This window comes from Equus asinus, chromosome 2 (genome assembly GCF_041296235.1).
Source record: "Equus asinus isolate D_3611 breed Donkey chromosome 2, EquAss-T2T_v2, whole genome shotgun sequence".
Classification (NCBI taxonomy): domain Eukaryota; kingdom Metazoa; phylum Chordata; class Mammalia; order Perissodactyla; family Equidae; genus Equus; species Equus asinus.
This window is the reverse complement of record NC_091791.1, coordinates 88,409,491-88,430,514: the sequence shown is the minus strand read 5'-3', so window position 1 is coordinate 88,430,514 and position 21,024 is coordinate 88,409,491. Positions and strand designations below refer to the sequence as shown.

Here is a 21,024-nt window from a genome sequence, read left to right as displayed (position 1 = left end):
CACTGTGAACTGTGGAAGTGGAGCCCGAATCAGTGGTGGCCAGGAAGCTGCCTCGTTTACTTGACTCACGCTTAGTGAGCATCTTGCAACTACCAGAGTGCCTGGGACACACAGTCGAATGAGATACAGTCCTTGCCATCTGGGAGCTCTAGACAGGGCTAATAATAAGTAAGTGACGGGGTGATGCCCAGGTGGACGCTGAGCTCAGGCTGCCACGGGGACAGAGAAATAGGAGAGCCCAATGCTGCCTTAGATGTTGAGGAAGGCTCGTGGAGGAGAGAATATCTGAGCTGGGAAAACGAAGCAAAAGGCAATCAAAGGCACATGAGCAGTCAGTACAAAGGGAGAAGGAAATCTGGGGTGTCACCTTCGGGCAAGAAAGAGGAGTGTATGCACTTGTGATATTGTTAATAATCATCAAGTTATCTTCAAACGGTTAAAGATGATACTAAATATCATCGCCTCCCTGCCCTCTGCCTTACAGCTTTCACAATTTTGTTGCTGTTCCTGTATTTCTATTCCTTTTGTCTCTGTGGGCTTCTGCCTTTTAAAAAACCTCCTTTCTTAGTTATACGCCGTTTAAGAGATGAGCAGACGTCCATACAAACATCCCCCAGGGAGTTGACTCAGGGACTTCACACGTATGTGTGCAACACAGGCCCCTATAAATCACGCTCGTGCTATGTTAACATCATTGGTGAATTTAAAGAAATACAAAGTTGCTTTGACTTCCAAAATGAAACCATCAACCTTATTTACCCATGGCTATCTCTGTACAAAACCATTTTAACATTCAGAGAATGGTGTTTAGTTTATCTTACCTACTTGGTTTCTCTGTGGAGCCAATGTCAGACCCTGATGGAGCTGTGTTCCTGTCACCACATGTGGCGAGGTGTCATGGGAAGCCCACGCCAAAGTGACATTATGACCATAATTATCATGTGTTTCACAGATGACAAGATCAGAACTGTGATTTAATTACGGAGCCAAAAAAATTAGTGAAGCTAATTTATATGAAACAAAAAAGGACAGTTCGATGTCTTTGAGACACTAGAGTCCCATGATTGTGTGAGGTAAACGAATTGAGGGGGGCATGTAAAGGAGAGAGTAAGGGGGAGAGATCAAGAATTAGTGACAATTTATAGCTGGGGAGGACCTTAGCTTCATGGGGTCCAGTCTTAATGTTCCAGCAGAGACATGTCCGGAGAGTGTCTGTTGCGAAATGGTGAAGTTAAGTTTGAATCTAAGACTAGTGACTTAAAATCTAGAGATCTTTCCGCTTCGCCATGCTGTTTGTTTCATTTTTTCTCATATGTCTATGTTCAGCTTGGTTTGCATAAGCTTTGTTCTGGTGGGATCGGGGAAGGCGTGATCAAGGAGTCAGGACTTTGGTTTTCTATTGGGCGAATAATCAGAATCCCCATCTGTTTCTGATATTTTCACATTGAAAGTCGAACAGATCCACAGAAAGGAAAGTTTCGGTTTCACTTTGCTGGGAGAGCACGTGTTTCTGGGTCCGATATGGAAAAGAGTGCTCTGCTTTGCTCATGGAAGTTTCTTCTCATTTACTCTACGGCCCAGAGGCACCTTATTGGAGTGTCAGCCCTTGGGCAATAGGACTGAGTTTCTAGAATTAGCAATGTAAAGCCATTATGGTGTTTTACAGATTCAATATAATTTCAGAATCACACTATCAAGAGAGCACGTCAGGGATTAACACTGTGTAAGTTTATTTAACAAAGTCTACCCTGTGCTCAGTGTGCTGTCTCCTCCCCAGTGCCAGGTCACAGCGGGTCATCAGGAGGGCGCCCGGACCTGCCACTGCTCTCCCAGGACCAGGGCTGTTAGCATGTTGCTGCTCCAGTGGGCAATGGGGAGGGATGGGCCCGAGAGGCTGTTCCACACTTGCCCACCTCTGAGTCACATCAGCAACTAGTGCACATTTACTGGAATCTGATGCGGGATCTGCGTTTGTTCTAAAACATCTTGGGAACCCCTTGGAACTTTAGAAGCAAAGATGTAAGATTAGCTTTTTCTGGCTGGATCTCTCTTTTTAGAAGCCGAGAGTGGACTCACCCCAAAGCACTGAGTCTGCAAAATGGGTTAGATGTAGGACGGTGAGGGAAGAGCTGCCATGGGGGGACCTCAAAGGCAGGGCCCCCATTCTCCTCCATACAGATTTGCCATCTCTAAATTACATTTCCGTCATGGCAGCCCTGAGGCCAAATCATCCAGCAGCCCAGAGGGGAAAATTCCTCCAGAAACACCCAATTTAGGGCAGTCGTTTCCAAAATCTAGTGGCGCTTCCATACCAATACAGAAGCACATGTGACTTTACCACCTAATTCTGGCCAACGATAACCAAGTTAAAGAATAATGTAAGCAAATGAATTTCCTCTCCACGGCCGGTGGGACCGTGATTGGGTTATGCACAAATTCAGATTGATCTGCTAATATACATTTAGCTGTTCAACTCTGAGCTTAATCGTATTACCCCACCGGTCTACCAGCATGACACATGGAAAATTATGAGGAATAACAAATAATAGAATGTGAAATAAATCCTGTTAGCGCTAACGTAGTTAGCGCTTTGCAGCAGACATCCATTTTATAGATTCAAGCTGGAGAAATACTAAGTCAGAGACGATGACATGGTAACTGAGTTAAGGAGGAGAAAATGTGTTTAACGCTGACCTTTCTTGAAATGTGTCACCTCTAGCCTGATTACTTTGACTTCAGCTGATTAAATTTACTCCCGTCCGCAGACTCGCCAGCCCCGGTGATGCATTATCAGGCAAAGTTGAGTGACAGTAATGGAGACCCTCCTCCCAGGCCCCCGCTTCCTGACGGATCGTTTCCCGAAGTAGCGCAGTATTTATTTTCCTTTATGATAGAAATGTTTCTCTTTAGTTGCTATGAAATTAAGGCTTTGTAATTGGATTTTGGACTCTTTACTTTATGACTCTGCAAATATGAAATTAACCCCATCCCAAGAAATAATAGAGCAATCGGAGTTCTAATGAGATTACCCCCATTTTAGATAATGACTCTGAATTTAATCAATCAAACAAAGTAACAATTAAGGACAGCCATTCCTCCCTCCTTCCCCCTCCCCACAGGAGGAGGAAAGGGCCATCAAGGAATTACAGGAGACAGACCCTCTGAGAGGCACAGCTCTTAAGGAGGACCATTATTGGGTTGCTTCTCTTTTTAAAATATCTGCTCTCCACACTCTCTCAATGATGGAAGCCTTTCTAGCAACATCTCATATCAAATTGGACAATTGGAAGGTGGTTTCTTGAGAGAAGAGGGGGTTTTAGTGGTCGTCCAGCACTCAGACGATTGCCTATAATCTGATCAGTTTTGTTTTTTAATCGTTCTCCCTTTTTGGTGTTTGTTTTGTCGTGTGTCATGTGATAAACAGAAGAGCTTCCTTGGTGTCATTTGCTGTGAACAAGCTCCTAGTGGTTTTAGGAGCCAGGAAAAGCACTCATATAAATTTAAACGGTTTAACATCGCAGAGCTTAAGATTTCCCCATGGCTGGGTGATTGACTTATTTTTCACGGCACAAGTCACATGACCAGGCCCCAAACAGGTTGAGGCAAGGCAGCGTGTGCTGTCCCACACACGAGAGTTCAGCCTTTCATGTGGCTGCTCAGTGGGCAGGACGAGTCCGCGACCATCACACTCACTTCAAGATTGGAGTGTGTTTCCAACTTGGTCAAAGAGAGAATATTCTGTCGGGTGTGAGTTGCTCATACAAGGCGGGCGCAGACCTGGTGTATCTGCCGGTAGCCCCTCGTGGCCCCAGAGTCCCAGGGGTCGGGGTAGAGGCAGGCCGGTGCGGTGAAGCTGTCTACCCAGGGAACGGCCTTGCCCAGTCTAGAAGGCTCAGGGTCGCTATGCCATGACCGTTCTCATTCCCTGAGCATTGCCATTCAGAGAACTTGCTGTAACTGTCTACATGCTTCTCTTTAAGGACCTGTCTCCCAATGTGGAGCTTTCCTGGCTTTTGAGCCAAATTCAGGAGTTGGCCATATTCTCACCCAGGAGGACAAAGCACTTGTCCTTGCCTACTCCTTAACGTGCCATTTTTGCCTCCATCTTTCTGGCAGTCTGGGAAGCCCATTTCCCTGAAGTCTGTTTCCTGACTCTGACTTGCTCTCTTCTCAGTGGGTGGCTCTGATGCTGGGCTTCTTTCAGAGAACAAGATGACAATTCAATTTCCCCACAGTTGGCCCCCTGAGCTGCAGTGGGTGGCCATTGATCTCAGCACCGTAAGTCACGCATCTTCTTTTTCTGTAACCGGGAAAGGATCTGTTGACCACATGGGTATGCATGAATTTTTCTGCCTCACTCTATATTTTTATTTGTCCACGTTAAACATCATCATGGACTTTGGCCTTTCATAGATTCTCCTGGTTACTACAATCTTTGTTTTGCTTTTTAATTTCTCAGAATGTCATAGATGGGGCCGAGGGGGCCCTTTGAGCAGCTGCTTGGTCATCATTTCTCTCCATCACTGAGAGAGTCCCGCTTGTGTGCATTCACTCAGCCCTGCTCATTTTGTGTTCTTTTACCCCAAACACGGGACTGACTGCCCACCAAACTGCTCAGGTTTCTTGTACCAGAATATAACATCAGAGAACAAAATTGTATCACACATTATATTGTATCACGTAAGCACTAGTGTTAGGCTAGGATTACCAGCATTTTAAGGATAGAGCTGGAAAATTACCTTTCCCTCCAAAAAGTGCATGACTTTGTATTTAATAGTTACCTGTAGCTTTACAAAGTTTCTATTTCCCTTTCTCCATGGGGGTTTTTTAACTTAGTTCCTTCTCTCCTTCTTTGTCCTGAACTAGCCGTTTTCTCTTTGTCCATTAACTGTCACGCATCGTGCTGGAGACTGTCATCCGAAACCGTGCACTTAAGATGCAGCATGACGCCTCCCCCCAAAATTGGGAGCTTCTTTCTATTTTTTCTCTTTGAACTTTACTTCAAGGATCCTGGAATTACCTCTAAATTGTGCCTGTCCAGGCATTCCCCTTTCCTGTGTCACTAGGGTATTAAATATCCGAAAAGATGAATCAATTCAGACCTCACTCCACAGCCTACTAATGAACCCAAAGGACTGACTGCCCTCTCAGAAACACGCAGGTGCCTGGGTCCTAGATGGAGTCTCGTGCAATTTTTGTGATTAATAAATAAGTAAATACCAAAAGGCTTTTAACATTTATCTGAAATCCATACATTCTTCACTTTTAGGTGCGAAGCTTCAGCATAGAATGAGAACTATTTAAACGCATTCCTTCTAAAACATATATTAAATACCTAGTGTATACCACACACTGTACTCAATGAACGGCACATTGTAAGTGCTCAATAAATGTTTGATTTTAGAAGGAAATAAAGGTTTGTCTGTCTAGTAAAATCTGAGCTATCTGGAAAAGGGAGCTTCTAGTATGTATGTTACGAGTCGCCCAACCTCCATGCGTGGTCTATTCTAGATGCTATATTTACGCATTTCCTGCCATTCATCGTTTCTCTTCTCTACCTTGATTCCCTCATATTTTCACACCAGATTCTAAGTAGATTCCTCTTACCATCTTTCCTCGTTTAATCAAGGCACATGAACTTGCACAGACAGGGAGGTAAATAATATCAAGCTGCTTTATATAGATTTCACCGTGAGGCTCCTTTGCAATGTGAGAGAGGGTTCATTGCACCCGTTTAATAAATGTTTATTAAGCGTGCGCTGTGTTCTGCAGCAGTGAGCAAGCCTGACTGTGTGGGGCTTCCGTCTAGTGGGGGCGCTGAGACGATTTCCTGGTGACTTCAATACAGTGTGAGGAGTTTTATTTGGGGAATTCAAGGGGGCAGTGTGAACACTTGCCCGGGGTGAGTAAGAGCTAGGGGTCAGAGAAAGCTTTCTGGAGGGACATGCCTTTAAGTCAAGACCCAGGACAGTAAAGCAACCATGTAAATTGACATAGGCTTTAAGAGCAGACGTTTGAAACACAGCACCGAGGGGCAACCTAAAACTAAACTGAAGAGGAATAAGAGTGACCTCCCACTGGTTCAGAATCGCGCTTCAGGTAGCTCGCTGTCCCTCTGGAGGAGCAGGAAAGAGCATGTAACATCTTGGCAGGGATGGGGGTTGGGGGGGGGGTTCAGCGTTCAAGATCTGCTCCCGGACTTTGCTCATTTTTATCTCATTGGTGTTTCAGTCTCTCCTCCGGATCCTGGAGACCCCCAAAGGCCGTGCTGCCTTCAGAGTGTCCAGTGGCTTCAATGGGCTGCTGTCTCTGCTCTCCGACCTCGAGGGGTCTCTCCAGGAGCCCCCACTGCAGACGTGGGGGGCGGTGTCCCCCAGCCAGACCCTGGACCTGGTCCTGCACACCCTCTGCGCCTTGTCTGCGGCGCTGCACCTGGACCCTGTCAACTGTGACTTCTTCAGGAGGAACGGGCTCTTCGAGAAGCTGGCCGAGGACCTCTGCCTGCTGGGCTGTTTCGGGGCCCTGGAGCAGGAGGAAGGCCCTGTGCAGCCCTGGGCGGACACAAAGGCCAGGCCGTTTTCTGAGTGGCTGAGCGCGGCCTTCTCCTCTAGCAGCCCACTCCCACCCAGGATTCAGAGCTGCCTCCAGATCCTCAGCTTTCTGGACAGCATGGCCAGCGGCACCCTCCACCTGCGCAGGGACCTGAAGGAGTCCCCCAGGGCCAGGCACGACCCAGTTGTGGATGCCCAGAAGGGAGAAGCCGATGGTGACCCCCAAGGCAGCTTTAAGCAGTGGCCGGACCTGGAGGAAAGGTAGAGCTCAGCTGCCTGCTTCCGCCATCGGGTAGTCTGTGTCCCTCGCCTCCCGTGTCCCCCACATGTCCTGTGCCTGTGTAGTGGGTAGGGAACCCGGACTACAAACTGCATTTGCAAAAATGTCACGTCTTTTCTTTAAATCAAGTCACCTCTGACTCCAAGCTCCCCTACCCTGGGAGCTGGTGGAAAACCGGTCTGAGCCAATATGGGATTGAGGAATGCCATTGGGTCATAGCAGAGCTGGGGAGGCTGACCCCATCTTGGAAACCGAGGGCAGGACTCTGCCCATAGGCTCGCTTTCTCTTTCAGCATCTTTGCTGCTCCTGGGAGCCTTGGTGCCTGTGCCCAGCCTCTTGGTAGGAGGGCAGCCTTTGCCTTCCTAGGTCTCATCCTCCCCCCAACCCTGCACGCTGGGGGTGGTTGATGAGGCTCTCTACAGTACACAAGCCACAGTGTCTTTCTGATCCTGGTGACGCTTCTTGTTCTTTTCTTCCTGCTTCCACTCCCCGAACTAAGGCTATAGCTCCTCTTACTTCTGCAGGCCAATCTCCTCAACGAGCTCAGACTTCTGTAAACAGCTTTTTACTTTCATTCCTGTAACACAGAAGTCCACTAAAGCAAGGGAGCGCAAAGAGCACCCCTCCATCCTTTGGGGTGGGAGGGGAAACGATGAAAGAACAAAGCAGCAGTAGCTTCTTGTCTATTTTTATTCTTCTAAAGCAACAATGACAAAACACAAATTAATATCGCAATAGACTGTCCTGCCTACCAGCTCTCCATGTCATCTTACCCCTAACACCGCAAGGCACCTTCTGAAAGACGTTGGGCGTTTTTCTCCAGAGAGCCCCCACTGGCCAGGCATCATTGTTGGGCGTGGGACAGATGTCAAGTCTCCAATTACTGAGATAATTGTAGGATTGTTCTTGTTTCGTTGGTTAATCTGCTAAATTAACTGGTTTTCTCATCTTGCACTCGCAAATACACTGACTTGCTCCTGAAGTATTTATTGCTGACTTTGATTTGCTCATTTTCTAAAAGGATTTTTGTTCAAGAGAAAGTTTGGCCTTTTGTACTTCTTTCTTGACTATTTTTGCTACCAACTTTTTGCCAGCCTCGTAACACAAGTTGGGCAGTGTTCACCCTTCTTCTATTCTCTAGGAAAGTTTATGTAAGGGTTGCTATTTCTATTCCTTAGCAATGTGATAGAACTTTCCAGTAAAACCTCACGATCCTGATATTTTCTTGTGAGAAGATTTATTCTTGTAAGAATAAATTTTGTTTTATTCTTGAATCATTCTTAGTAGGTTACTTTTCAGGTTTATTTTCTTGTTTCATCTAAGTTTCAGTTGATTGGCATAAAGCTGTTCACAATAACCTTTTAACTTTTTATTCTCTTTTTTTACAGTTCTTCACAGTTGTTTTCTCTAATTTTTTAATTACGGTAAAATACACAGACATAAAATTTACTATCTTAATCATTTTTAAGTGTACAGCTCAGTGGTGCTAAATACATTCATAATGTTCCATCATCGCCACCATCCACATCCAGAACTCTTTTTGTCTTGTAAAACTGAAACTCTGTGCTCATTAAACAATAACTCCCCATTTTTCCCTCCCCCTAGCCCCTGGTGACTGCCATTCTGCTTTCTGTCTCTATTATTTGACTCCTCTAGGTTCCTCATATAAGTAGAATCATGCAGTATTTATCTTTTTGTGACTGGCTTGTTTCAAATAGCATAATGTTCTCAAGGTTCATCCATGTTGTAGCAAGTGTCAGAATTTCTTTCCTTTTGAAGGCTGACTAATATTCCATTGTAGGTATAGACTACATTTTGCTTATCCATTCCTCTGTTGATGGACACTGGGTTGCTTCCATGTTTTAGCTATTGTGAATAATGCTGCTAGGACGTGGGAGTTTAAATGTCTCTTTGAGACCCTGCTTTCAATTCTTCTGTGTATATACCCAGACATGCAATTGCTGGATTGTATGGTAACTGTATTTTTAATTTTTTGAGGAGACTCCATACTGTTTTCCAGAATGGCTATACCATTTTACATCCCCACTAACAGTGGACAAGAATTCCAATGTCTCCACATTCACGCCAACACTTGCTATTTTCTGGCTTTTTTGATCGTAGTCATCCTAATGGGTGTGAGGTGACATCTCATTGTGGTTTTGATTTGCATTTTCCTAAAGGTTAGTGATGTTGAGCATCTTTTCATGTGCTTCTTGGTCATTTGTGTATCTTCTTTGGAGAAATGTCTTTTCAAGTCCTTTGCCCCATTTTTAATCAGATTGTTCTGTTGTTGTTGAATTTTAGGAGTTATCTGTACATTCTGGATATTAATCCCTTATCAGATATATGATTTGCAAATATTTTCTCCTGTTCTATGAGTTGGCTTTTTACTCTGCTGATCATGTCTTTTGATGCACAAAAGTTTTAAATTTTCATGAAGTCCAACTTGTGTATTTTTTCTTTTGTTGTCTGTGCCTTTGGGTGTCTTATCCAAGAAGTCATTGCCAAACCCAATGTCATGAAGCTTTTGTCCTACATTTTCTTCTAAAGGTTTTACAGTTTTTGGTCTTACATTTAGGTTTTTGATCCATTTGAGTTAATTTTTGTATATGGTGTTAGGTAAGGGTTCAACTTCATTTTTCTGCATGTGGATATCCATTTTCCCCAGCACCATTTGTTGAAGAGGCTATCCTTTCCTCATTGAATGGTCTTGCCACGCTTGTCAAAAATTATTTGACTATATATATGTGAGGGTTTATATCTGGGCTCTCTATTCTATTCCACTGCTTTGATTGATCTAGCTTTGTGGTATGACTTTCTATTCTTAATATCATCATTTGTCTCTTCTCTCCCCCTTGTGCCACAGCACCCCAGCATCCTTGGCAGAAGTTTATTTATTAGTGTATCCTATGAACCAACTTTCAGCTTTTCCTGTCTCTCATACATCAATTTTATTTTTTTTCTTCTTATTTCCTTCTACTTCCTTTGTGTTTATTCTGGCATTCTTTTCTTAATTTAATTGATTAGAATACTAATTTTTAGTCTTCTTTTTAAATACAAATTTCCCTGTAACTACTACTTTAGCTGCATCACACAGTTTTATTATGCTGTACTTCCAATATTATTTACATTAAATATTTCCGAATTTCCCTTATGACTTAGAGTTTGACTCTTGACTCTTGTTTGAATTACAAATTTCTAATGTTACAGAGTATTTTTGGTCATCCTTTTGTTATTGACTTCTAGTTTTATCCTCACAAGAGAAGGTTAACTAGATGATGCTAATCCTTTGAAATTAGTCAAGCTTGGCTTTGCGGCTCCCAATGTGATCAATTTTCATAAGTGCTCCACGTGTGCTTGAGAAGAAGACATATTTTCCAATGGTTAGGCTCAATGTTTTATTTACATTTTTTAGAGCAAATTAGTCAATCGTCTTGTTCAGATTTTAAGATTTTTTAATCTGCTTGACGTATCGGTTACTAACGTGTTAAATAACTTTTGTTATGATGGTAGATTTGTCAATTTCTGTTAATTTTTGGCTTACGTATATCTGAGGCTATTAGAATCACACATATTTGCAATTTTTATGTCCTCTTGTGGAAAGAAATTTTTCTCTATAGGGTGACTGTATGGTGACATTTGACTGTATGGTGACATTCTTTATCTTGAGTAGCACATTTTGCCACGAGTACAATTTTATCTAATGGTAATAGGTCCGCACCAGCTTTCTTTGGGTTAATATGTGCCTGGAATTCTTTTGTTTTACTCTTTCTGTGTCCTTATATTTCAGGTATTTCTTTTGTAAACTGTGAAGAGCTATTTTTGTTCAGCTTTCTTTTGTATTTTAACCGATGTGGTATTTTTTGTTACTTTCCTGGAGCTTGAGCTTCATTTACATTTTTTATCATTATTAATATCTTTGGAATGATTTCTACTTTCCTATTTTACATTTTCTATTTGTCCCACTGTTTCTTTTGACCTTTTTGTCTGGCCTTTTTTTTTTCTTAAACTTTTTATTGAGATGATGATAGTTTACAACCTTGTGAAATTTCAGTTGTACCTTATTGTCTGTTAGTCGTGTTATAGGCGCACCCCTTCACCCTTTGTGCCCACCCCTCCTTTCCCCTGGTATCCACTAATCTGTTCTCTTTGTCTACCTGTTTAACTTCCACATATGAGTGGAGTCATACAGAGTTCATCTTTCTCTGTCTGGCTTATTTCACTTAACATAATACCCTCAAGGTCCATCCATGTTGTTGTGAATGGGATGATTTTATCCTTTTTTATGGCCGAGTAGTATTCCATTGTATATATATACCATATCTTCTTTATCCGATCATCAGTTGATGGGCACTTAGGTTGCTTCCACATCTTGGCTATTGTGAATAATGCTGCAATGAACATAGGGGTGCATGAGAATTTTTGGAATTGCTGATTTCAAGTTCTTTGGATTAGCTGGACTTTTTTTGAATTATTAGAGTTTTTCCTTTTTAATTTAGTTTTTCCATCTACTAGCTTGGATCTTATATTCTCTGTGATTAGTTTTGTAGTAGTTACTCTAAAATACTGGCAGACATCCTCGTAATGTTTAACTAGTTACTGTTTACTGTTACTTCTTATCTTTATCCTCCTTCCAATTAATATGTGAAGACTTTATACTCTTAAATATCCTTATCCTTCCCTAATGTATGGATCACTGTTGCCCAATATTTTAATTCTGTCTAATCTAGTTAATGCATCGAATAAGGCATTTATTTTTTTATTGAGGTATAATTGATATATAACATTATATTAGTTTCAGGGGTACAAGGTAATGATTCGATATTTGTATACATTGTGAAATGATCACCACAGTAAGTCTAGTTACCATCCATCACCCATCACCACACTTAGTTACAAAAATATTTTCCTGTGATGAGAACGTTTAAGATTTACTCTCTTAGCAACTTTCAAATATACAATAGAGTATTATTAACTATAGTCACCGTGTTGTAGATTACATCCCCATGACTTATTTATTTTACAACTTGATGTTTGCACCTTTTGGCCCCCTTTGCCCATTTTGCCCACTGGCTCCCTCCCTCCCCCCACCTCTGGCAACCACCAATCTGTTTTCTGTACCTATGAACTCTTATTTGTTTTTCGTTTTTTCAGATTCCATATATAAATGAGATCATCCAGTATTTGTCTTTCTCTGTCTGACTTATTTCACTTAACATAATGCCCTCAAAGTCCATCCACGTTGTTACAAATGGCAGGATCTCCTCCTTTTTTATGGCTGAATAATATTTCAGTGTGTGTGTGTGTGTGTGTGTGTGTGTGTGTGTGTGTGTGTGTGTATGGCATCTTCTTTGTCCATTCATCCATTGATGGACACTTAGGTTGTTTCCACATCTTGGCTATTATGAATAATGCTGCAATGAACATGGGAGTGCCTATATCTTTTAGAGTGGGTATTTTCATTTTCTTTGGATAAATACCCAGAAGAGAAATTGCTGGATCATATGGTAGTTCTATTTTTAGTTTTTTGAGGAACCTCCATACTGTTTTCCATAGTGGCTGCACACATTTACACTTCTACCAACAGTGCACAAGTGTTCTCTTTTCTCCACATCCTTGCCAACACTTGTTATTTTTTACCTTTTTGATAATAGCCATTCTTAAAGGTGTGAGGTGATATCTGATTATGGGTTTGATTTGCATTTCTGGTGATTAGTGATGTTCAGCATCTTTTCATGTACCTGTTGGCCATCTGGATGTCTTCTTTGGAAAAATGTCTATTCAGATCCTCTCCCCATTTTTACATTGAATTGTTTGTTTTTTCTGTTGAGTTGTATGAGTTCTTTATATATTTTGGATATTAGCCCCTTATCAGATATATGATTTGTAAATATTTTCTCTCATTCTTTTCATTGTGTTGTCTTTTCATATCATGTCTTTTCATTTTGTTGCTGGTTTCCTTTGCAGTGCGGAAATTTTTAGTTTGATAAGTGGTCTCTCTTGTTTATTTTTGCTTTCGTTGCCTTTGCCTTTGGTGTCAAATCGAAAAATTCACTGCCAACACCAATATCAAGGAGCTTACTGCTTGTGTTTTCTTCTAGGAGTTTTATGTTTTCAGACCCTATGTTCAAGTCTTCAATCCATTTTGAGTGACTTTTTGTGTATGTTGTAAGATAGTGGTCCAGTTTCATTTGGCATGTGGCTGTCCACTTTTCCCAGCACCGTTTATTGAAGAGACTGTCCTCTCCCCACCGTATTTTCTTGGCTCTTTTGTCATAAATTAATTGAGCATATATGCATGGGGTTTTTTCTTGGCCCTCTATTCTGGTCCATTGATCTATGTGTCTGTTTTTATGCCAATACCATACTGTTTTGACTACTATAGCTTTGTAATATAGTTTGAAATTAGGGTATGTGGTGCCTCTGTCTTTATTCTTCTGTCTCAAGATTGCTTTGGCTATTCGGGGTAAATAAGGCATCTATTATTATTGTTTTACAAAATGTTTATTCAGATTTGCCTACATATTTTTCCATATCTGTGCTCACCATTCTTGCATCTTTACCCTTCCATCTGGGGTTATTTTCCAGCTGTCAGCAATACATCCGTTAGACTTTTCTTTAGCGAGGGTCTGTCTATGGTAACGTCTTAGCTTTTTTCTGAAAGTGTCTTTATTTTTTCCCTACTTACTGAAAGATCGTTTTTCTGGGTCTGCGTTCTGGGTTCACAGTCGTTTTCTCACGGTGTGTAGAGTCAGCACTTCCCCAGCTTTTGGCTTCCCTCGTTGCCTTTGAGAAATTATCTACATTTTCGTTGCTCTTCCTTTGAAGCCAAACTGTCCTTTTTCTCTGGCTGCTTTGAAGATTTTTCATCATTCCTGTTTGACGGTTTTATTATAAAGTCTCTTGATTTGAATTATTTTAAAAATTTATTCTGCTTGAAATTCTTAAGGATCCCTGAATCTGACAATTGGTGTCGTTCATCAATTCAGGCTATTTCCTTTAATTATGACCTCTTCACTATCTTTTTTTCTATGATTTTTTTTTGAACTCCAATGAGATGTGTGCTTTATTTTTTTATTCTACCCTCTGTGTCTCTTGACCTCTCTTTCACATTTTCAGTCTCTGCTATCTCTGTGCTGTGTTCATTTCTTTTGCTTTCTCTTCCAATTCTTTGAATCCCTATTAGCTGGGTCTAATAAGATGTTTAATCCAGCTATTTAGGTTTAAAATTTTTAATTTCAATGATCATGTTTTACATTTCTAGATATACTGTCATCAATAAACTTGATGATTTTATAGCTTTCTCCTTGCTTGTATTTCTCTCTCCTTTATTTCTCCAAACATACGAATCATAATTATTTTTTTCTATGTCTTTTGAGAGTCTGATTCTATAATCTGCTGTTTTGGTGGCTGTCACCAAAGTTTCCCTGTTGCTTTCGTGGTTTATGAGTCTCGCTCCAAGACTTCCCTTTCCCCAGGCGCCATGCAGCTCATCCTGGCGCTGGCCATTCTGCCTTTCTGCAAACACGAGAGCACCTCAGCAAGGCTGTGCTTGCCCTTTGTGAGCCTGGCTTGGCCAGATTCCAGTCCTCTCTCTTTGCTTTGTCTTGGGAGAATTCCCTTCCGAGGCTCCTTGATCTCTTCTGGGGGACTCTCTGAGGAGACCTCTGTCCCGACCACCTGGACAGCACGAAGGTGAACTTGGGGTCTCAGGGTTGGACCTTGTACACCTTCTACCAGCTCTTCGAGGCCAGGGTCAGACGTATTTGTCAGCTCCAGAAGACATTTAGTAAGTGGTATTGGGTGATAAAAGCAATAGTCATTTGTTGACTGTCTCGGGGGCTAAGCACTGAACGCTCATTGGTATTTAATTCCCTCCCAAATTTTACCAATAAAGAAACAGAGGCTGAGGAAGGATAAAAAGATTACATGTTTAGTGAGTGATAAAGGCAGACTTTGAAGCCAGGTCTTCTTTCAAAGCCTGTGTGTCTGTGTGTGTATATGTGTATGTGTGTATGTGTGTTTGTGTGTCTATGTGTGTCTTCCTGCTTTTTCTGGACACTTCCACAATAATGGTGATGATTTGCTAAACGTTCGGACACAATAGCCTGCAGTTTCAAGTTTGGGCTCTAATCTATAGATGGCATCAGCCCCGACTCTTTACAGATAACTCCTGTGTCAAATGTCATCCTGGTTTCACAATGAGTAATTTTTTAATGTATAAGAGTCAGATTTCGTAAATAGGGCCGTTTTTTCCTCATTAAAAGAAATCCATCACCCTTGACTTTCCCTAATGGCTAGAGAAGAGGAAGTGAAACCCCAGCGTCTCCTGAGAGAGTCTTTGGGGTAAAGCGCAGGTCAGTGGGCTGGGGATGGTGGCAGGGTGCTCATCCCTGCCCACGGCTCACATTCGGCATCCCCTTGGGCAAGCGACTTGACTCAGCTGTGTCTATGCAAAGCGGGCCCCTGTCTCCAGGGAGGAGGGGCCAGGCTCAGGGCTTGCACTCAGGCGGGCGTGCTCCGTGCCTCAGCAGCTGTGTTCTTGGGCCTGTTACTTATCTCTCTGAGCTTCCATTTCAGACTGATTAAACACAGGGCTAATACTATCATTCACTTAGAGGACCGTTGCAAGGCGAGGACTGGAGATGATAATAATTCCAGTCATGGTGATCATGGCTGCCCTGTACTGAGTACTCGTGCCCCAATGCTGTGCTCCGCTCTCCACAAGCATTAGCTGGTTTAATCCATGCAACAACTGTGATTTAAGTAACTTTGTTCATAAAACAGATGCTGTATATTATGGAATTCCCAAAATATATACGTGTGATGTCCAAAATACGGAATGTACAATCTCTGTGAAGCACACATCCCTCCACATACACATAGCACACACCCCCCCCCCCCGACACCCCACATGCCACGTGTATACGCCAAAGCCCCAAGATATCATTCAACGGTGTTCAATAAATGGCAGCTGCAGTGGAAGTTGATCACACGCTGACGTTCTCTGGTATTTACCTTATCCTGTTACGTGGGCTGGACGGCATCCTCAGCCAGCCAGTCCCCAGTGGGGTCTGGAGGTGAAGATGGCGAGGGGAACAGTGCAGGCCTTGCACGCTCACCACGCTGGGCCATTTTGGTTTCATCCGACAGCGATGTGGTGCCACGGAGGTCTCTGGGCAAAACTGTGGCCTAACGGGGCTGTCATGTCACAACTGGGCCCAGAGAGGCACCCCTTCCAAAGCAGGGGGTACCCCAACTCTGCTGCCTGCCTTAGCATCTGACCTCTCCTAGGCCCTGCTGGTCCTCACGGGCTGACTTTTCTCCTCTATGTCAGCACAATCCCAATGACTTATAACTTGAACTTAAGTGTGGCTATAACTCATGTCCATAAGGGGACGTTGTTTCAACAGGAACGCATCGTGCACCAGTCAAAGATAAGGTTTTAATGGATGCTGTGTGGACTGGAGCCCCAAACAGTCTCTTGTCTTCCTCTGCTGCTCTTCATCTGGACTAGAACCCAGGAATCACTCAGTAAATATCACAGGTCCAAAACCCAGCGAGGTTTGATGGTCTGGATGGATATGTGATACGCTGTCAGTTGGAAAGACCCAGTGAGGGTGCTTGGTAAACTGTAAAGTAAATTGGACCTTTTCCCTTTTTCACAGTAGCTGAGGGTCAAACACTGCCACATGCCACGCCTCTGGGGTAGTCTAAAGGTTTGTTGGACTCAGAAGCTCCACAGACCAGGCTGTGTTAGTGCCTGGCCTTTTGCAGCTCCCTCTGAGGCCCATGGGCCCTGGGATGGAGGCCGCTTGGAGGGCATCCCTCTGATGCCAGATCCCCATTCCATCCTCCCTGACATCAGCACCCTGTTCTCCAAGAATCTATGCTCAGGGGCAGTCCTGGACCTGGACCTCAGGTGCCCTGGGAGGGTAGCCTGGCTCCCTCCCTGCTGAGTAGGTCACACCCCCCAAGCAGTCACCTCCCAAGGCGGACTTGTGCTGTCACATCCTCCCTGAGGCTGGGCTTGGTTTTCCATGCTCCTCTGGATGGCCATGGATTGAGTATCAGGATGGGTGTGCGTGTGTGCATGTCTGTGTGCACATGTATGGAGATGTGTGTGTGTGCGTGTGTGCACGTGTGAGTATATTAGGTGTTGCATGTGCATCTCAGGTGTGAGAACCCTGTTGAGCAGGGAGCATCCACCCAAAGCCTGTGTCCCCTCTGCAGAGCCCTGGCCTGTGGGGCCCTTTCTCTCAGACGGCAGGGATCTGGTCACGGCTCTTGTGACTGGCGGAGCTCACAGTGTTTCAACTGCCGTGCAGCCTGAAGCAGAGCCAGTCTCCTCACAGCTGCAGAAGGGCTGCAGGCTGGCATCCCTAAGACATCTGAGGTGCGGGGTCCTGCTGCTTCTGCCTGCCCCTCTCTTTGGCTTCCTTCCTGGCAGAGCCACCAGAGTCTTCAGACCTCGAATCACATATTTTCAGTAAATACTCAGGGAAAGCCAGCTCGAAGCCAGGCGTTGGTTAGTACTGGGGAGAAGGGGCCCAACGACCCCTGCCCTAGCTCTACCACCTTGTGTGAGAGAATCAGATGTGTGAACTGACCATTAGACCCAGATGGTGTATGCCAGGATAGGGGCAGCCCCAGAAATTAAGGGAGAAGAGAGCAGTGCCCCTAACACGGGCTGGGATGGGCTCAGCAAGGCCTTCCTGGATGAGGGGACCTGTGAGCTAAGCTATAATTAAAGAGGGAATGACCTGAGTTGAGATGGGTTGGGGAGGCCATTCCAGGCCTGGAGGAGAGACCAAGAAGTCAACCATGTGGAGTGAGGCAAGCTCAGGATTACTGAGACTTGGAGCCGGAACACTGGGACCTGAGCCTGGCAGTGGGTCTTCAGGTATGAATGGCCTCAAGGGCTGGCGAGGAGGGTAGACGTTACTCCATGGGGATTGGCTCAGGAGAGCAGGCAGGCATGTTACAGAGGCCACTCTGGGGAGTGTAGAGGGTGGGGATGGAGGGGTGGAAATGAGAAAGGGAGAGAGCGGAGTGGAGTTGCTGTTGGGCTCCTTCCAGGGATGGCGATAGCTTCAACTAAGTCAGGGGCACTGCCAGTAGGAGGAGATTTTGAGACATATTTAGGGCAGAATGTTTCCAGGCCTCGGTACCCAATAGGATGAGAGCATGTGAAGGAGTGGCTGCCCCAGGCCCTGAGACAGGAGCCCTGGAGGAAGATCTGGTTGGGTGGCTGTCTGGAGTAACCGGTGTGAACTGCCAAAATGAGAGTGCGTTATTTTTTATTTTCTAATTAATCGCTCAAGAATCCACAGGTCTGAGTGAGAAGAGACAGTATCTCAATCCTGGCCCCGCACCCCCCCCCCCCCACCTCAGTTTGGATATAGTCCAGGTAAAGGATAGTCTGACTTCCATAGCTAAGCAGGAAAAGTACTGGGAGCTAAGCCACCGGCCTCTGTGATGTGCTGCTGTGAGGATGGGGAGGCGGGGACCGGCTTTGAGAGCCAAGCTCAGGCACTGTGGGCGGTGACGAGGCCTCACTGGTTCAGATTCCCCCACGGGCCTCTAGGGTTCTTCAGATGAAATGACATTACTCTCACTTCGCAAAATTTGGCCCAGCATCTGCCTTCCCCCATCCCCACCTCTGAGCTCCCAGAGATACAGATAATCATGTACTCCTGGATTATAGCTTTCAGTTACATCCACAGGTCTTTTTCAAGACAGGCTATCCAGGCGCACTGGGCCAGGTGGGGTACCAATGTCCCCCGTCCTTGGGATCCAGAACCTCTGCCTCCTTCCTGCTCTTGGGATCCACCCTTAGAGCAATAAGTGAGTCCTGTAGACAATCTATCTGCATCAGAATCAGTTGCAGGGGCATAAAATAAGGCCTCATAAATGAGATTTCCTGACTCAGAATCTCTGGGGAGTGTAAGGATCTGTTTTTTGAAAAGTTCCTCATCTTGTGATTTTTCACCCACATTAAAGTGTGAGAATTTCTGTTCCACATACTAGGCATCTTTTCCTCTCAATTTTTTTTAAACATCTTATGTTTTTATTGAGGTGAAATTCACATAACATGAAACTAATGCTGTTAAAGGGAACAACTCAGTGGCATCTAGTGCATTCACAATGTCGTGCACGCACCACCTCTATCTAGTTCCAAACTATTTTCATCATCCTAAAAGGGAAACCCCGACACATCCTCACTCCTTCAGCCAGCCCCTGTGCAGCCACCAATCTTCCTATCTCCATAGATTTACTTGTTCTGAATATTTTTATAAATGGAATGTGTAGTATACATGCAGTATGTAGTCTTTTGTGTCTGACTTCTCTCGCTTAGCATAATATTTTTGAGGTTCACCCACATTTGTAACATGTATCAGTACTACATTCCTTTTTATGGGTGAATATCATCCCCTTGTATGTGTGTACCACGATTTGTTTATCCATTTATCTGTTGATAGAGATCTGGGTTGTCCCCATCTTTTCGTCATTGTAAATAGTACTGTGCCGAACTTACTTGTACAGATATTTATTTGCGTATCTTTCTATTCTTTTGGGTAGATACCTTGGCATTGCTGGGTCAAATGGTAATTCAATGTTTAATTTTCTGAGAAACTACCAAACTTTCTGTTTTCTGCAGCAGCTGAACCAATTTTACATTCCCATCAGCAATGGATGAGGGTTTCAATTTCTCCAGATGCTTACCAACGCTTGTTATTTTCCATTTAAAAAAATTATGGCCATCCTAGTGGATGGCTATAAGTGGTATCTCATTGTGATTTTAATTTACATTTCTCTAATGGCTAATAATGTTGATATCTTCCTGTGCTTGCTGCCCATTTGCACGTCTTCTTTGGAGAAATATCTGTTCAAGTCCTTTGCTCATTTTTAAATTGGATTTTTTTCTCTTTTGTTGTTGAGTTGTACAAGTTCTTTATATATTGTGGATACTAGACCCTTATCAGATATATGATTTGCAAATATTTTCCCACATTCTGTAGGTTTTTCTTTCATGTTCTTAATAATGTCCTTTGATGCACAAAAGTTTTTAATTTTGATGAAGTCCATTTTATCTGTTTTTTCTTTTGTTGCTCATGATTTTGGTGTCATATGTAAGAATCCATTGCCAAACTCAAGGTCATGAAAATTTACCTGTAAGTTTTCTCCTAAAAGTTTTATGGTTTTAGCTCTCATGTTTTTAGATCATCGATCCACTATATGGTGTGAAGCGAGGGTCCAATTTCATTCTTCTGCGTGTGGCTGTTCACTTTTCTCAGCGCCGTGTGTTGAAGAGTCATCCTTTCCCTATGGAGTGGTCTTAGCTCACTTGTTGAAAATCTATCAGCCATAGATGAATGGATCTACTTCTGGACTTTCAAGTCTATTCCATTTGTCTACACATCTATCCTATGCCAGCACCACGCTGTTTTGATTACTGTAGCAAGTTTGAACTCGGAAAGCGTGAGTGTCCAACTTTGTCCTTCTTTTTAAATATTGTTTGGGCTGTTTGGAGTCCCTTGCAATTCCATGTGAATTTGAGGGTCAGCTTTTACTATTGAGTGTGTTAGCTGTGGGCTTCTCATAAATGCTGTTTATCAGGCTGAAGAAGTTCCTGTCTATCCCTAGTTTGCTGAGTGTTTTTATCATGAAAGAGTGTTGGATATTCTCAAATGCATTTTCTGCATCAATTGAGATGGTAATTTTTTTCCTTTGTCTATTAATGTGTGTACTACATTGATTGATTGTCTTATGAGGAAGCACTCTCGCATTCCTGGGAGAAATCCCACTTGATCATGGTGTATTATCCTTTAAATATGCTATTGGATTTGGTTTGCTAGTATTTTGTTGAGGCTTTTTGCATGTATATTCATAAGGAATATTGGTCTGTAGTTATTTTCTTCGTGTGGTTTTGGTATCAGAGTAATAATACATACAGGCTTCATTGCTGTTCCCTGACCATGCCAGACATAGTCCCACCTTGGGGCCATCTGCATTGGCTGTTCCATTTGCTTAAAATGCTTTCCCCTGGACATCCGCATCCCCTCTGTCAAGTCTGCCCAGATGCCACCTTCTCAAAGAGGCCAACTCTGCCACCCCAATTAAAATGCAAATTGCTTCCCTCCTCCACCCCAGCGCTCTTGAGTCTTTCTCTGCTCAATATTTTTCTTACA

At 43.5% G+C, this 21,024-nt stretch overlaps 1 protein-coding gene across 8 annotated transcripts in view; it reads left to right on the top strand.

The window, feature by feature from the left end:
• The window catches only part of WDFY4 (WDFY family member 4), a 301,742-nt gene that overhangs the window by 55,815 nt on the left and 224,903 nt on the right, over positions 1-21,024 (top strand). For all 8 annotated transcript variants that reach the window (XM_070493267.1, XM_070493276.1, XM_070493259.1 and 5 more), the window contains one exon: positions 6,232-6,812. In XM_070493267.1, the coding sequence (XP_070349368.1) occupies positions 6,232-6,812 (581 nt within the window). The remainder of the gene's footprint in view (positions 1-6,231; positions 6,813-21,024) is intronic.